General features: G+C 37.8%; 1 protein-coding gene across 3 annotated transcripts in view; it reads right to left on the minus strand.

The window, feature by feature from the left end:
- nbeaa (neurobeachin a) overlaps positions 1–17,932 on the minus strand; it is a 182,056-nt gene that overhangs the window by 101,976 nt on the left and 62,148 nt on the right. For all 3 annotated transcript variants that reach the window (XM_059351421.1, XM_059351419.1, XM_059351420.1), the window contains exons 8-12: positions 14,406–14,552; positions 5,567–5,764; positions 4,644–4,777; positions 2,847–2,955; positions 185–337 (exon numbers count right to left, since the gene is read on the minus strand). In XM_059351421.1, the coding sequence (XP_059207404.1) occupies positions 185–337; positions 2,847–2,955; positions 4,644–4,777; positions 5,567–5,764; positions 14,406–14,552 (741 nt within the window). The remainder of the gene's footprint in view (positions 1–184; positions 338–2,846; positions 2,956–4,643; positions 4,778–5,566; positions 5,765–14,405; positions 14,553–17,932) is intronic.

A 17,932-nucleotide genomic window follows, 5' to 3' on the forward strand; every position in this document is an offset into this window, starting at 1 on the left:
TATAATCTATGTGCAGTTTTCACGGTGGATTTTGAGATGGATGAATGAAGGAAACCGACTTGCGTTTGCCTGCTGCTTGGAGGGAGTTACACTATAAATGATCTTATTCAGACCTCCATATTCTGTTTTCTTTGCAGCAAGGTCATGAAAACAAACACACACACACACACACAGATAAACAGACCTTGGCAGGGGTGTGTATCCAGATGGCGGCGTTGAAGAGGACGTGGTCACAGAGCTGTTTGAGGAGAGGCGCTCCATGAGGTAAACCATCCAGATACTTGGCGAAGGACAGGAACTGTTCCAGCACCGCCCTGGTGATGTGGACGCGAGACGACTGGACAAAGACGACACAAACTGAGAGTTAACCGACTGAACGTCACGCAAACCTCTAAACCTTTACAGAAATGTTTTGTGACTCAGAAGACAGATTCAGGTTCAGCAGAGAAATCAGCTGCACGTCAAAATCTACAAATAACAATCTTATTGTTTTTAGAAATAACATACTCTACCGGTCAAAAGTTTTAGGACACCCCAATATTTCCAGTTTTTTATTGAAAATCAAGCAAATGAACAGCTTGAAAGGGTACAAAGGTAAGTGGTGAACTGCCAGAGGTAAATAAAAAAAGGTAAAATATAACGTACATTTCAGAATTATACAAGTAGGCCTTTTTCAGGGAACAAGAAATGGGTTAACAACTTAACTCTATGGAGTCTTGGGCTATTTTGTCCATTTTTGAATTCTTTTCATGTCTTTGTAAGTCATTTTGTGTCTTTTTTGGTCATTTTGTGTCTTTTTTTAGTCATTTTGTGTCTTTTGGTGTCTTTTTTTTTATCATTTTGTGTCTTTTTTTAATCATTTTGTGTCTTTTTTTAGTCCTTTAGTCCAACATAAAATGTGATTTTGAATCTTTTTTTTACTTTCAAAACACTATCATGCTCAATAAAGAATTTTAAATGTTGCAAATGTGCATTCATTTCAGAGTACACTGAGACATTAAACTGCATCATTTTCAATTAAATTCTGGAAAAGTTGGTGTGTTCTAAAACTTTTGACCAGTAATGTACATAAAAACAGACAATTTATATATTAAATCAAATATAAATAAATAATTTTAGCTTTTACATGCTTTTTTGAGAAAAAAAAAAATTACATATGTAGTTTGTTTACATTACACCACCAGAAGTTATCAAAGAAAAATGATTTTCCATATACTAAATGCCATTTTTTCACACTAAATGCTTGTTTATACATTGCATTAAACACTGCAGTTCTCCTTAGTAAATGTTTCTAGATTAAAAGCCCGTAATAATATAATGCTGGACATGTCAAATCGTTTAACTGATGCCAACTACATGCCGCAGGATAAATCAGAAGCTTTTCATGTTATGCTGTTATGGCCATGGGGTCAAAAAAATGTGGTATTAATTAATTTAAAATTGGTCTGTATTTTGGCTACACAGTTGAGCTAAAAAAAAAGAAGAAAATAATTAAAAATCACCCTTATGTCAAAATGTGTACCAAGTGCATTAACACAGCCAAAATGAAAATAAATTAATAAATGAAAAAGCTAAAAATGTTCCTGGTTCTCTTTCTACACACTTGTTGCACACTGCTGCAGCTAGAAAAGACTAAATGAATAAACATCCATTTGTTGATATTTGGTGCAGCTACAATATCTAAAGCTGAACTAAACTGAGTGGAGTGCATGGTCTAAAGCAGTAGTTCTCAACCTTTTTGAGTCGCGACCCCCAGTTTAACATGCATGTTGTCCGCGACCCCCACTCACTGAACACAATCTCACAAGCACAGTTCAGATCACCCAAAAAAGAAACAAAATGACCAAAAAAAGGAAACAAATGACCAAAAAAGACACAAATTGACCACAAAATGATCAATAAAAGACACAAAATGACCAAAAAAGACACAAAATGACCAAAAAAAGACACAAAATGATCAATAAAAGACACAAAATGGCCCAAAAAGACACAAAATGACCAAAAAAAGACACAATATGACCAAAAAAAGACACAAAATGACCAAAAAAGACACAAAATGATCAATAAAAGACACAAAATGGCCCAAAAAGACACAAAATTACCAAATAAAGACACAATATGACCAAAAAAAGACACAAAATGACCAAAAAAGGAAACAAAATGACAAAAAAAAGGAAACAAATGACCAAAAAAGACACAAATTGACCACAAAATGATCAAAAAAAGACACAAAATGGCCAAAAAAGACACAAAATGACCAAAAAAAGACACAAAATGACCAAAAAAAGACACAAAATCACCAAAAAGACTAAAACACATGAACACTTTAACACAGTGGAGACAGAGCTGACTTCCAAAATGATTTGGCGACCCCCAGAAATCATCTCGCGACCCCGATTGGGGTCCTGACCCCAAGGTTGAGAATAGCTGTTCTAAAGCAAAGCTATTCTCTTTATTCAACCCAACGATATAAAATTGACCACAAAATGATCAATAAAAGACACAAAATGACCAAAAAAGACACAAAATGACCAAAAAAAGACACAAAATGACCAAAAAAGGAAACAAAATGACCAAAAAAAGGAAACAAATGACCAAAAAAGACACAAAATGATCGAAAAAAGACACAAAATGATCAATAAAAGACACAAAATGACCAAAAAAGACACAAAATGACCAAAAAAAGACACAAAATGACCAAAAAAGGAAACAAAATGACCAAAAAAAGGAAACAAATGACCAAAAAAGACACAAAATGATCGAAAAAAGACACAAAATGATCAATAAAAGACACAAAATGACCAAAAAAAGACACAATAGGACGTCTGTGAAGGTCTTTTTCTGACCTTCTCCAGCAGGTACCCGATCACCAGGAAGCCCTTCCCTCCCAGCATCTGCTCCTGCATCGCCACCGAGCTCTTCAGCAGCTCCACCAGGAACGCCAGCAGAGTCGCACTAAAACACACATTACACACAGATTACATATTATATCACGCTGCATGAAAATCATGAACAGAATTCAACATGTTGTATGTGAGTATCGATGCAAGAAATGTCACACGCTCATCCACCTGCTCCATCCTTTCTTTTTGATGGGTTTTTTTCCTCCCTTATTGTCGTCTTGCTGCTGATTTCTAAGCCAATAGGATGTGGAGATGCTGGCTGATATGTAACTGCATTACTGCCGGTGTGATGGAGTGGGATTAGAACCATGTTGGAGTGAGAAGAACGCTTTCTAAAAGCAGCTCATCGCTCCAGGGAAACCATAGAACTGTTCCTGCTTTCACACTCACACGCTCTCTCATCAGTTATTTCTTGCCTGCGGTGTAATTGTAAAGTTGCCTCTTCAGATAGAAGATGATTCTCACACACTTTCTGTTTGTTTCCTGCTCCATTACAGTAGATATTGCACAATAAGTTTTAAAGGTTTTAGGCCCCGTTAACACGAGGACGGTCTGAACAGAAGACCTAAAGTGTCGTCTCGTCTTCACTTTTTATTCCTCGTTTAGACGAGCGTTTTCAGGAGGAAATCTGCTGCATACGGTGATCTAAAGTGTGTGAAATGTGATTGTATGCAGCCAGGCGGCATCACTTAAAGCCATAAGAGCATCTTTGGGCATGCAGAAGTTTTCACGCCACACATTTTCATCAGCTACTCCTTCCACAAAGTTCTCCTCCATCACTAGATCTCCCAGGTCTCCTCAAAAGCCCTCTGGCTGGTTTTGGTAATTTAGTGTCTTTTATGTTCAATTTGTGTCTTTTTTTTTCCAGTTTGTGTCTTTTTGTGGTCAATTTTGTCTTTCTTTGGCAATTTTGCATCTTTTTTGGTTATTTTGCATCTTTTTTGGTCAATTTCCGTCTTTTTTTGTCAATTTGTGTCTTTTTTGGTAATTTTGTGGTCAATTTTTGTCTTTCTTTGGCAATTTTGCATTTTTTTTTCAGTTATTTCGCATCTTTTTTGGTTATTTTGCATCTTTTTTGGTCAATTTGCGTCTTTTTTTTGTCATTTTGTGTCTTTTTTGGCCATTTTGTGTCTTTTTTTTTGTCCATTACTCCTCCTTCCACAAAGTTCTCCTCCATCACTAGATCTCCCAGGTCTCGTTCACAGCCGTCTGGCTCCTCCCACCAATCGCTGCATCCAGAATGTGATGGAGGTAATTCCAGATCCTTCTCTGTTCACTAATACTATCTGTACATATCCTGGACATTTGGTGGAAAGACTCCTGTAAGTTTATTAGAGCTGCCAGAGCAGCTTGAAGGTCCCACCATGGAAATAATCCCACGTTTCTTTATTTCCTGTCCTGGAGCATGTATGTGACGTAAACACATACGTGACGTGAGCAGATCAGATCAGAGTTTTGTGTCTTGTCAGTGTAGACGACACGCTACGGAGGAGAGGATTACACTTTTACACTTTGGAGGGTGGTTTCAGATTTTTGCGTCTTTAAGCCCCAAAAACGCCGTCACCGTCTAAACGAAAGGCACTTCACATAAAATATTTTGTCGTTTTTACCCGCGAGCGTCCTCGTAAGTCAAGACCTAAGTCAGGTTTTAATGTGGAAAATGCATTTTTGTTATGTTACGTACTAGAAATCATTGATAATGTCTATAATTTATTCCAGTGATGTTTGCAGAGCACTCACCAGACGGTGGTGTCCACGCTGCTGTCGTTGAGCTGCTTGTAGTCGAGCTGAGCGAAGAGAGGGAACAGCACCTGGATGCCTCCTATAGAGTGGATGGCGCTGTGGATGGAGTGGGTAACAATGGCCTTCACATCCTGTGGGAGGGGAATACTGTTACTGTATGTACACACAGATAAACTATTCTCTTACTCACTGCCACTTTAACAGATCCCAGATCAGTTTACAGGAGAACACACTGCAGCTCCCAGAAACCCTCTGAACACCCCCCAACATATAGCATGTGGTCTGAAGAGATAAAGGAAATATATCAAATGGAACAAATAACATATAATACTCCTTAAGACTTCAAAAACATATATTCACTAAAAGGTGGAGCCCTGCTGCCATAAGACTGTACAAGACCTGCACAATCTGAACATTTTTGCATATAATCTGCACTCTGCACACTTCTCCACTTAATTTGCACTAAATTGTATATAGTATATTATTATTATTATTATTATTATTATTTTGTATATTTTGTATATTGTTAAATGTCTTTTCTTAGATTGTTTTTTATCTTATCTTAAAATTGTGTGATTTTCTGCGGCTGTAACAAAGAAATTTCCCCGCTGTGGGATTAATAAAGTCAAATCTAATCTAATCTAATCTGCTATGGGTATACTGATATCATTTATTTCTTTTATTCCATTTTCATTTATATTTTTCTTTGTCATTATAGTCTCTGTATTGTTTGATGTGTTACCATGTGTATGAAACAGCAGATATGTTGAATATGATTCTGTACACGATTGTGAATGAAACTTAAATAAAAACTAAGTTAAAAAAAAACAAAAACCCTCTGAACCACATAGCATGAAAGGCAGGTGTCTCTCATGCAGGAGCTGCTGAACACCTGGACTCAGAGACGTGGACGGACTCACCTGCAGCATGAGAGCGTGTGGCGAGTGGACGAAGATGGAGGGGTTTTCCCTGGGCGAGGACTCCAGGCAGAGCTGGGCGTCTGTGGCCTTGGCGTTGTAGGTGAAGGAGATGGAGCTGGCCAGCTTGCCGTCGTACAACACCTGCTTGTGGTGCTCGGCCAGGTGGATGTCGCTCTCCGACTTGAACTTGAACGTGCTCTGCAGCGACGGAGAGAGAACGAGTCAGAGGGAAAAAGAGACAAACGACGTGTCCGGAGCAAGGTTAGAATGGTTATAATGGTTTTCATTAGTTTGAGTTTTAATTTTGTTGTGAATTTTTGTCTTCAAATTCAGTTAGTTTTGTCAACCAATTCTAAAAAATAAACATTGAGGAAATAAAGAATAAATCAAAATAAATAGCATTAAAAACAAACATCTGTACAGCATCAGTCAAATCTTGACATTTAAATAAATAATACATTAAAATAAAATAAAAAGCTTTGCATGTTTAATATCAGTAAAGTGCTGACCATTAAAATAAATAAAACTAAAATATATAGCTCAATAACTATATGTTCAGTGTCAGTCCATTGTTGACAATTTAAATACATATTAAATAAAAATAAAATGTATAGCTCTTTATGTTCAGTCTCAAAATAATCAAAATAAAGACTAAAGAAGAAAAAAGAAAATAAACAGATAAGTAACCCTGTATGTTCTGACCATTTAATAAAAAAAAAATTTCATTATTTGATTATTAAAAAAAGTGTGACAAACACTTCCAACTTAAGTTAGTTTTTAGAGTGAGTTTTCTAGTTTTAGTTTAGTTTTTAGTTTTTGAAAACGCTTAGTTTTAGTTTAGTTTTTAGTAGTTTTAGTGTTAGTTTTAGTTTTTTTGTAATGGGCTATGTGTTGGTGCCAGATTCAAAGAGGTCATAATAAATGTTTCCTTTATTTCCTTTGGTTTATCATCTCAGCCCCAATAAGGTTATTAACTCTTACAGTTCTGGGTGTTTTGTATTTTGGTTCTAGTGTAAACATCCCAGTCTCAGTAAACATATTCACCATGTGTTGCATGTTCTAATAGAAACACTGAATTATGAATGAAAAAAGTTGACAAAAACGAAAACTAAGGACATTTTCACTATAATTTTAGTTAGTTTTAGTTAGTTTTGTAACCACAAAATACAGTTTCAGTTAGTTATCATTTTTTTAAAAACTCTAGTTTTTATTTTTATTTCAGTAAACGAAAATGTTTTTTCAATTCTAGTTTTCGTTATTTCGTTAGTTTTCGTTAACTATAATATATATATATATATATATATAATAACCTTGGTCCGGAGACGTGTGAGTGTGTGTGTGTGTACAAGCTCAACAGCCAAAATGGAGTCTGCTTAATTGCAGCATGAGCCGTGTGTAAACAACACAGCATTAGCTTAATGAACACAGCGCTAACAGGGCACTAATTCAATTAGCCCAGAATAACAGCTCCCAATTTATCTCCAACAAAAGACACACACAGAGAACGGACACTCTCACTTCCTGCATGTTATCTTATATTTGTCCTGCACTAAGTTGATCCTTTTTCAAAAGTCTTTATTTTGTTTGTTATTTTGTGATATTTTCCTTGTCATTTTTATCCCTGGGAATATTAGTTCCTCGCACAGTAACACCAATTACATAAAGAATAAATCTAAAAATAGCTAAATAGCTCTGTATGTTCAATATCAGACATTTGCTGACCATTTAAACATAAATAAATAAATAAATAATAATAAATATAGAATAAATAAAATAAATAGCTCTGTATGTTCAGTATCAAGGATTAATGAAAATAAAATTATTTAGCTAAATAGTTTTGTATATTCAGTTTCAGTAAATTACTGACCATTTAAATAAAGAATAAATATAAAATAAATACCTTAATAGCTCTATATTTTCTTTATCAGTCAATTGCTGACCATTTAATTAAATGGTCAGCAATTGACTTCTAACAAAAAACACACAAAAGTTCGGACATAAACAGATATATTTGTGTTGTTCATTTTTTGCACATCTCATTCCACTTGTCAGGCACTGAGCCCAAACTTGAACCTTTTCCAGAAGCTTCTGTCTTTATTTTGTGCAATTTTTCTTGTAATTATGATCCTTGGGAGATTATTAATTCCTCACACTGTAACACCATTTCAGAGACTGACACATTTGGCACGAGGAAGCTAAAAAGAACTGTACGGCTCACACAAAAATGATTAAAAAACTGGATTTGTTTTGTCTGAACAGATACTGCAGGCTGCACTGTGTCTCTGTCTGTCTCTGCAGGTCTGAGGGTCCTCGTGTCCTGCAGCGATGCTGATGCACATGAAGCCTGCAGATGAAAGGCCAGCGAGCTGCTCTGTGCTGCAGCAGCTCCAGGAAGGAGGCGCCTCTCCTCAGAGCGGCTGCTCCCCAGGTGCCTTGCTCAGCCTGACTGCACAGGAAAGCCCCAGGCTGCTCACAGACCTGCAGGCCCGTCTTCCTCCCAAACCTTTCATCTCAGGTCTGCTGCAGAAAAATGCGCCCTGAGCGGTTTTAACCATGCAACACGTGATTTCACACCGAAGCAAAGAGAGAACTGCACAATGGGGACGACTGAAGAAAACATCCTTATCTCCATCCAGAGGCTGAATACAAAGCTACTGTCTTAACAATCTCCTTCCTTCCATTATCACGGTCGATCGTGGCACAAAAAGCTCACTTTTAAAATCTATAATCAGAATCTGAAGCACAATTTCCACACACACATCCTTGGCAGATTAAATAGCATCACAGCAGGACAGCATGCCTGTGTGTATATTTTCACATGACTTTAGTGAAATACAAGCGCTGATGACTGGTGTTAAAGTGTATAGTTAACAGCTGTTTTTAAAAGTGTTTCCATTAAAGTAACCTGGAATACTGCAGCCATGTGAAAGGATAATCAATCACCAACACAAATAAATTGCTCTTCGGTTTATTTTGAAGGTTAGTGGGCCCTCAGCACGGAAAAAAAAATACTGAATAGCCTGAAAGCGGAATTAATACGCTTATTAAGATGCACATTTTTTGCAGTGTAAGCCCATTTATTGTGGTGCTTTTATAAAGTGTGTGCGTGTGTGTTCTTGTGCATAGATTTGGCTGCGGAAATGTGAGTTTTTATTGATGCTGCCATGCTGAAAGACGGAGGCAGGTTAGTGGAAGTTAAAAAAGCTTTGCTGACTCTTTAAAGTAATCAGGGATGTACGGAGGAGTATCTTTGAAATACATAAAGATTTACACAGCGGAGCTTTAAAACATGTGCCCCTCACCTGGTTATATGAACACACACACACACACACACACACAACAACAACAACTCCTGGCTGCATCACAGCTGACAGCTGCAGATACGACACTGGTCTGCAGTGATAACAGCACACACACACACACACACACACACACACACACACACACATATTCTCCTTTCAGCCATGCAGGTTGCTGAATGACAACCAGTCCTCCAGACTGAGTCACAGCAACTCACTGAGGTTGTCACATGGATAAACACTTCAATTAATACAGATAATCTAGAGTTGGGAATCACACACACTCACACTCTCATCACTCACACGAACTATATTAAAACCCTAACAAAACGTAATAGGGAAACAACAAATGGGACAATAACTCCAAACTTCAAAAATGTAAACGCACCATAAGATAACCTCCCTGTCCTGTCTCAAACACAATGTCTCTCTGTCAAATAGAGCAAAAACAGGGATCCATCCTCAGTTGGTTTTAGTCTAGTGGATTGCCAGAAATATCTTTTTTTTTTAAAGCACTTGTTGATCTATTGGCTCCCTGGTTAAAGTGGCAGTGCATGTAATTGACAGCACATCTCCAACATGTGTTGGCTGAGCAGGCTGCTATGCTAACGCTAGCTACGGTAACAGTGTGACCTCCGGCAGGTGGTCGTTAAGCTCCTGCATCAGCTCCACGGGTCGGGGAGGCCTTACCAGCTATAAGCACCGTGCACTAACATGGTGCACAGCCAGACCAGCTACTAGCTACTAGCTACTAGCTACGACCACTTTTAGCTGTTTGTTGTCAACAACAACAGAGAAGCTCAGACTGAAACACACAAGCAGGGAGTCTGAGTTCATTATCTGCAGTGGTGGAAGAAGTATTCAGATCCCTTACTTAAGTAAAAGTACTGATACAACACTGTGAAATTACTCCACTACAGTAAAAGTCCTGCATTCAAAACTTACTGAAGTAAAAGTACAAAAGTACCAGCATCAAAATGTACTTAAAGTATCAAAAGTAAAAGTACTTTTTATGCAGAATGGACCCACTTGGATTGTTTTATATATTCTAAAAATATATTGGTGGGTTATTATTTTTGATGCATTTATGTACGGACCGCTTTAATTTTCTCAAGGTAGGGCTCATTTTTACTACTTAATATACTCTTATGATGTTCAATTTAAAACATGTTAATATGTTAGCAAACATTTCATATTAATTATGTTTTTATGTTAAATCTTGAACTGAAAAGTAACTAAAACTGGCAGCTAAATATAGTGGAGTAAAAAGTACAATATTTGCCTCAAAATGTAGTGAAGTAGAAGTATAAAGTAACATAAAATGGAAATACTCAAGTAAAGTACAAATATCTCAAAATTGTACTTAAGTACAGTACTTGAGTAAATGTACTTAGTTACATTCCACCACTGATTATCTGGCCATTACTCCACTAAATCTTTACATAATAAATAATAATTTACTGCTATATTAATGTTCCTAATATTGTGTACAGCCCCTTTAAAAGGAGTGAGGAGTCAATGATGAAATATTGTGACCCACCGCAACCACAAGAGGTCCTTAGAACGAATATTAATAAATGTACAAAAAAACTAAATTCAGCTGACGGGTAAAGTCGTCTGCAGGATGACCTGTGGACAGACTGATAAACACATGATCCGCTGCAGGCTTATGCCTAGCAGAGATACATAATGGTATTATAAAATCTGACGAATACACACAAGACATGTGCACACACACACACACGCACACACACACACACACACAGGAACATACAATGCAGGTGTCCAGATACACTCACACGCTCCATTAATTACGCTGTGGCCAGATTGTTGGCATTGCTCTGCAATCAGGACATCTGGACTCCTGATGAAGAGTGCAACCAGCAACACACACACACACACACACACACACACACACACACAGAGTCACACACACACACACACACAAACACACACACAGAGAGTCAAACATGTGAGTGACGGGCCTTACACAGAACACACACACACGCCAAACAAGGACAAGCAACCAGAAACTTTCTTTAAAAGCCCACACGGAGAGAGGAGATGTAATAGTCCACCTCCTGGTGTCATTAGAGAGCGTGGAAGTGGTGAACAGCTCCGCGTACAGACACTCAGTGTGTCGGCCATCATGTGCCGCGCCGAGCGAGAAGACCTTGAACACCCTCACAGTGCTGAAGGCTTGTTTAGCGGAGCGAGCAGAGTGTCTGTCTGCTTTTTGCTCCTCATTACTGAACAGTAACAGTGACAGTGGATGGGACCAAGAGGCTCCACACACACACACACATATATATATATATATATATATACACTGTACAGAACAGTTCTCTTCAACACCGATTAGGCAATACTCCAGGAGCCATTTATACCGTCCTCATCTGTGTGTAGCCATGAGAACAGGCTCCAGCCTCCGTATATTCGCATTAAGACAGGAAGCTGTGTGACACAAGCTGCGTCCCGCCGCCGCTCTCCTTCAGCCTGCTGAAAAACCTGCGCACTCATCATTACAATAGCAGCACCGAGGCCCGCGGCTTTGAAACAACTGAGCCATTTAATGGTCTCTTCTGGGCATCTGAGGAGCCCCATTCTGCGCCATGCAGAGAGGCAATCATCTGAGTGATCAGCCTCAGGAACCGCGGGCCGTGACACAGAGACGAATCAGTATTCATGGCCGAGAAGCAGCAAACCCCGAGCATGCCATCATTAGGAGGAACATGAGAGGACTTGAGTCTATAACAGGACTTGTGATGTGAGGGAGAGAGTTGGAGAGGAGGATCTTTTCCTCTACAATCTCTGCATGCTCTCCATCGGTGTCACCTTATCAGGTTTTGGTAATTAAAGCTAAATTTCTGATTTCTAAGGAGCTGTGGAAATATCAGCAGCTGTTCTCGCACACATCAGCAGCCTCAGATCCCCTTGCAGTGTCGTGGTGTTGAGATCCTGACAGCTTTGGACACCTTCATAAACAAGCTGTAAGTGGCCCGAGGCGTGCGAGGCTGCCAAAACAAGGAGCAGACAGCTGGCAAGGTGTTGCCACATCTCAGCTGTCTCTGGTAGCCAGGCCAAAAGGCAGAGATGCTGATTTCTAAAGCTATCAGTGCTTAACACCCAACATGGTGAAGCCTCATTTGAATAATTCTATAGTATGACGGGAACGCAAAGTTCTCTGTCTAGATTTTGAGTTTAAAGGCAAAAATCCACCCTCGCATACTTCAAAACTGCAAACTCGGAACATCAATGTGTGATTTCCCAGGAGCTATTAAGCAACGGTGTAGCAATTTACTTCTCGTTGTGCCCTTTTAATCTCAATCTGCTTCATCCACTTTAACTTTATACCAAGACTTTGTTCATTTACAGGGCTGCATTAAAAGTGAGTGTGGGCAGTTAAATCTAGGTAGTCAAGAAGTTCCCAGGAAATCAGTCAGTAATAGCAGCCACGCCCCTCACTAAAACCACAACATGTCTTCTCAGCGGCACCACATTATGATCTACTGCAGAGAATTTGAAATATCTGCCTCTTTCTGAAAGTGAATTAGGAATTCACACTCATAGCGGAGATGTTCTGGCTGACAGGAGCAGAATTAATCAAAATGAAAAACGTCCCTGCACCTATTAGATTACCTCGATGAAGACAGCTCTCCTGTCAAAAACTTGATTTTGGACAATAAAAATTGTTGCATCAGGGTTACAGTATGAGTGGGATTACCTCTTCTACACTCAATTCCTCTCTGTATTCTTATTTAAAGATGCTCCATACATAACACATGCCTTTTAGATCATTTTAAGTGTTGCAAAGTAAATTATTTCTTTATATATTATTCCTTTCTCCCTTTCACAAGCTTGTATTGTTCTATCTTCCAGTGATTCCCAACCAGGGAAACGTCACCACAGGGGATGCATGTACTTTCCATTTCAATGGATACATGAAAAGATTGTGGTGTCATTATATGGAGAAAAAAATGATTAGTGATTAATACATCCACTTTTAAGTCAGTTGTAACAGCTGAACACCAAGTGCTGTGGTTGACTGTATAACTAGCCAACAAGTCAAATCAACAGGTAAAAAATAATGGATAAATGTCTCAAATAGTTAATTAAAGGTATCAGATGAACAGTTGAAATAGTTAGCTAGAAGATAATGGTTTAAATAGTAAGCTAAGTAAAAGATAAACAATTGAAATAGCTAGCCAAAAGTAATGTATGAATTAAGATTCCCTTATTAGTCCCACACTGGGGAAATTCAAACTCTGCATATAACCCTTTAATCCTTTTTTACATGCCAGTGAACCAGTGGGTTAGTTGCTCAAGGGCACCTCAGTCTGTCAGTCCTGGGATTCCAACCAGTAACCCTCCAGTTAGAAGCCCGGTTCCTAACATCTAGGCCACAGAAAAAATAATTGTTGAAAAACCTAGCTAAAAGAAATAGATAAATAGTTGAAATAGCTAGCCAAAGGCTAGCTGATAAATGGCTAAGATAATTAGCTAAAATAGATAGTTAGCTAAAATAGCAGATAAACACTTGTTGTTGATGTATAAAAAGATTCATAAATGGTTAGCTGAAAGTGATAAACAGTTGAAATAGTTAGCTAAGTAACAGATGAACAGATGAAACAGTTAGCTAAGTAATAGCTAGCTCAAAGTAAGGTATAAATGGTTCAAATAGTGAGCTGAAAGTTAAGTTAAGAACAGATTAGCTAAGTAATCGATAAACAGTTGAAATAGTCAAAATAAATGTATGAATAGTTCAGATATATAGTTTATAGTAATAGATAAAACAGTTAAAAATGGTTAACTTTGAGATAAATGGGTAAATAGCTCGCTGATAACTTACAACTTTGGCTAAAAGAAATAGGTAAATGGTTGAAATATTTATTTACAGTCTAGCTTCTGTCACTTCAAAAAGTAGTAGTAATAGTAGTAATGTGCTCTTGACCAGATCATACAAAAGACTGTCAGTTCCGTGATAAGAAATTATTTGTAAAAAAACATTTAAAAAAAGAAAGAAAGAAAAGAAAAAGTGGAAAATAGTGCAAATCAGGAACCGGACGAGCGACCCTGAATTCTGGTAGAATATGAATTGTGGCTGCTAGATCGGACCGCTGCACTATCCAGCAAAAACAAAAATGATTCTAATCCTTTTAGTGACACAGGTGGACAAAAAAGTAAATTTCAAAACCTGAATATGACTCGTGGTGTATGACTTGAGGTCATTCAGTGAAGCAAAACTATTTGTCATAGAAGTCCTGCTCCAGTATTACTGCACTCTAAAAGAAACCTACAGCAAACTGCATATAGATTAACTGACAGCCAAAAACCTCAACATATCCACCACAGAGGCACCAATACAGAAGAATGATTGATGGCTTTGACTACTGCTGCAGCATTAAGTAACAGCGACAGTGAAATCCTCAGGTTGCCATGATATTCTTCCTGCCAGACAGTGTGTGACATTGATGTGCAGTAAAGCGTGCAGACATTTACATTACGCCGATTGATAAGATGTGACTCGGGTGCTTTCTCACCTTGTATCCCGGGCCGAGCTGGTGAATGGCAAAGATCTGAGCCGGGTTCAGAGCTTCACTGAATACATAAATGGCTCCCAGCTGACCGCAAAACACCCTGTTAGCATCCGCCGTCTCTGACGAACCCAGGAAACACTTGTCATAGCTCTGGAGAAAAAAAACAGAAGGAAACATTAGCTATCATATCAAACACCTGAGATCAACTCACAATATACTGTGTCATCACTAGTGACGTGACAACGAAGCTTTTTGAAAAATGTTCTTTATTTTCTGAGCCCACTAGATGGCGGTCTTTCAGTGGCGGTTCTACACAGGGGCCTCCAGGGGCCACTGCCCCTGTGAAGAAGCCTTTGGCCCCTGTGTCAAATTAATAATAAAATGATCAAGTCATAACAATGAACAATGGAACAATTCTAACCTTTTTGTTCAAACAATATCTCATTGTACACAAAAGGAACCCAGAATGTTACATTGTATAATAGTTTTACTCTATGGAGTCTTAAAGGGCTATTTTGTCCATTTTTTAAAATAATTTTCATGTCTTTACGTGTCTTTGTAAGTCATTTTGTGTTTTTTTTTGGTCATTTGTGTCTTTTTGGTAATTTTTTTGTCTGTTGTTGTGTCTTTTTTAGTTATTTTGTGTCTTTTTTTGTCATTTTGTGTCTTTTTTGTCATTGGTGTAATTTATGTGTCTTTTTTGTGTCTGTTTTTGTTATTTTGTGTCTTTTTTGGTCATTTTGTGTCTTTTTTTGTCATTTTTATGTCTTCTGTGGGTTTTTTTTTGGGTTACTCTGTCTTCTCATTTTGTGTCTTTTTTGGTCATTTTGTGTCTTTTTCAAGACATTCAAAGATTTTAAATGCTTAAATATCATCTTTGCCATTTTTTCATGTGCTAATGTGCCCCTCTGATTAAACACTGGCCCCTCCTTGGCCCCCACAGTAAAACTGGTCTAGATCCGCCACTAAGGTCTTTGTTCAACAAAGGGCTGAGAACACTCAATAACCATTAGAGTAATAGCTAGAGCCTTTTTTTAAGCCAAGACGGACTCTAGTGGGATCAAAGAATAAAGAAAATGGATCACGAAGCGTCGTTGTCACGTCACATTTTTGTTTGTTTGTTTTAGAATTTCATAAGTTGAGCCTCAGCTCCAATAATAGGTCCACATTAAACTGTGTAGCCAAAATAAAGACTCTAGATTCCCCATTAAAACCCGTTAAAGCCACAAGTTTTGGCTCCACAGCCATGACAGCAGAGAATCAAGCATTATATCAGATCTCCAGCTCTGGCTTCAGAATTGTAGTTTTAGCAATTTTCCACCAGATTGAGAAATTTTCACATTGCTTCATGAAATGCATCAAATCAACGTTTCTGATAATCACTGACATACCTCAGTCTGTGAACAAAATCTATAATATTCCCCTTAACATTTCATACACAGAATATAAATACATTTTCATGTTTTTTCTTAACAAAATGTAATAATGTAATCAAATTGGCTTTAAAGGGTTAAAAAAAAAAAAGAATGGATATTTGGAAGTTATGATCACGACTGGTGTTGGTTAATAAATGTGGGGATTTTTTAAAATTATATTATAATATTAAATTAAATCATTCATATATAGTATATTTCAAGGTAAGTTTATTTTATTTTTTGCACATCATTGACATATTCCGGAAATAATTAAATAAAATCTGACCTTCTAGCATTTAGTAGACAGAAAAATTATAAATTCAAAACAAAAGTAGCATTATGTGGAAAAAATAGCATTTAATGGGTTAAAAGAAAAAATAAATAAACCAATAAATTAAAAATATAAATTAATTCTAGGTTATTATCAGGACTGGTGTTGGTTCAACACAGTGAAAGTGGAAATAAGATTTATTTATAAATTTAAGATTCAAAGAGTTTTTGACGCAGACATTTCTGTTTTATAAGGACATCAGAGCAGCTTTTTAAAGGGTCACAAGGGTCAAGTCAACACTTTTCTATAGCATTACTAAACAAATGTGAGCTTTGATGAACTTCTCTCTTATGTGTTTTCAGTTTCAGGACACATTCAAAACCTTTGAAAGAAGAAGTTTGTTTGTGAAGAGTTAATAATTTATTTATTTTCAGTATCTGGTCATGAGTCTGTGCTGTTCTGCAGTGATGAACACAGCGGATGGCAAAAAAGAATACAATAAACAACAAACAATAAACAACAATAAACTTTTGATCGCGGCTCGCTTCCGATCGTTCCGTTACAACTTCACCATCACCTGCTCTTACTTCCTTTCATCACGTCCATCCCTCTGATCGCCTTTATCACAATGAAATCTTTACTCTTCTGCTCCTTCAAAGTGATGAAAGAAGTTTTATCTGCAGCCTTCAGGACAAAACAAACCCTGATAGCATCGACACGTTTCCAGACCTGTTCTTATACTTGTTTACTGTATGTTTGTTTTCAGTTAGCTGCATGAACTAAAGACATTTTACCCCAAGGCCAAGGAATCTCTCAGAGAAGAACACCAGCCCTGGGTAATTGCAGCAATGTCAAGAGCCAAGCGGGAAGGAAGGAAGCGTAATGAAGGCTCTGCTGCCACTGAGAGGTCAGGCTACCTGTCCCCTGCTAAATGGAAAAGTTGGAAGTTGGAGTTTGGGCGAGCGGTGCTGGAACGAGGCCCAAGGGCAGCTGGGCAGAGGGCAAAGCTCCGATGTTTGCCAATATCACGATAGGAGGGAAGAGCATCGCCAGAGCCGCTCTGGAGCTCTGAGGTCGCTGCCGAAGAAAACTTCTAATAGCAACATCAGGGTTTATAGGAGCTGTTTTTTGTGCTTAACCCATTTAAGGCGGGAAAGCATTACCGGATTTCTACCATTAAAACCGGGAGCGCTGTTGCGTCACTCTACCATTAAGGCCGGGACAGCGGATATGTCATTTTGTAGTATTTGTAGTTTTTTCCACCTATTTTCGGTCTCTTGGCCAATGAAATGCATCAGAACATGATCAGAATACATGCGGGAGTGTCACAATGCAACATCGGACTTTTCTAGAACTTTAAATCATGGAGGAAGACGACGGAGGCATATCTATCTATCTATCTATCTATATAGATATATATCTATAGCGGAGGAGCTCAGCAGGAAGTGACGGAAGAGATCTGATGAAAACAGCGCCGATGATTTTATTGCTGATCTGGACTTTGAACCCTCGGAACCAATCGACCGGCATTTATGGATGAGGAATATGTTTTTAGACGAAGAAATCATGACTGTTTATGTCTTATATTACTCTATGTGCCGTTGAGTACCCTGAAAAGTGCAATATATAAAATGTATTATTATTATTTATTATTAATATTATTATATATTTTTTTATTATTATTATTAGAGTAGGCTAATGAGAACTATGTCTATTTCTTCCAGTGGTCATATCATGTTAGCATCTTGCTAATGGGCATGTATTAGTATTATGCATAGGCTTTTTTATTCAGTCAAATGTAACATTTGCTGAGTTTGTTGATTTTTTAAAAAACTTTATTGAAG

The sequence above is a fragment of the Centropristis striata genome, chromosome 15 (genome assembly GCF_030273125.1).
Source record: "Centropristis striata isolate RG_2023a ecotype Rhode Island chromosome 15, C.striata_1.0, whole genome shotgun sequence".
Taxonomy (NCBI): Eukaryota; Metazoa; Chordata; class Actinopteri; order Perciformes; family Serranidae; genus Centropristis; species Centropristis striata.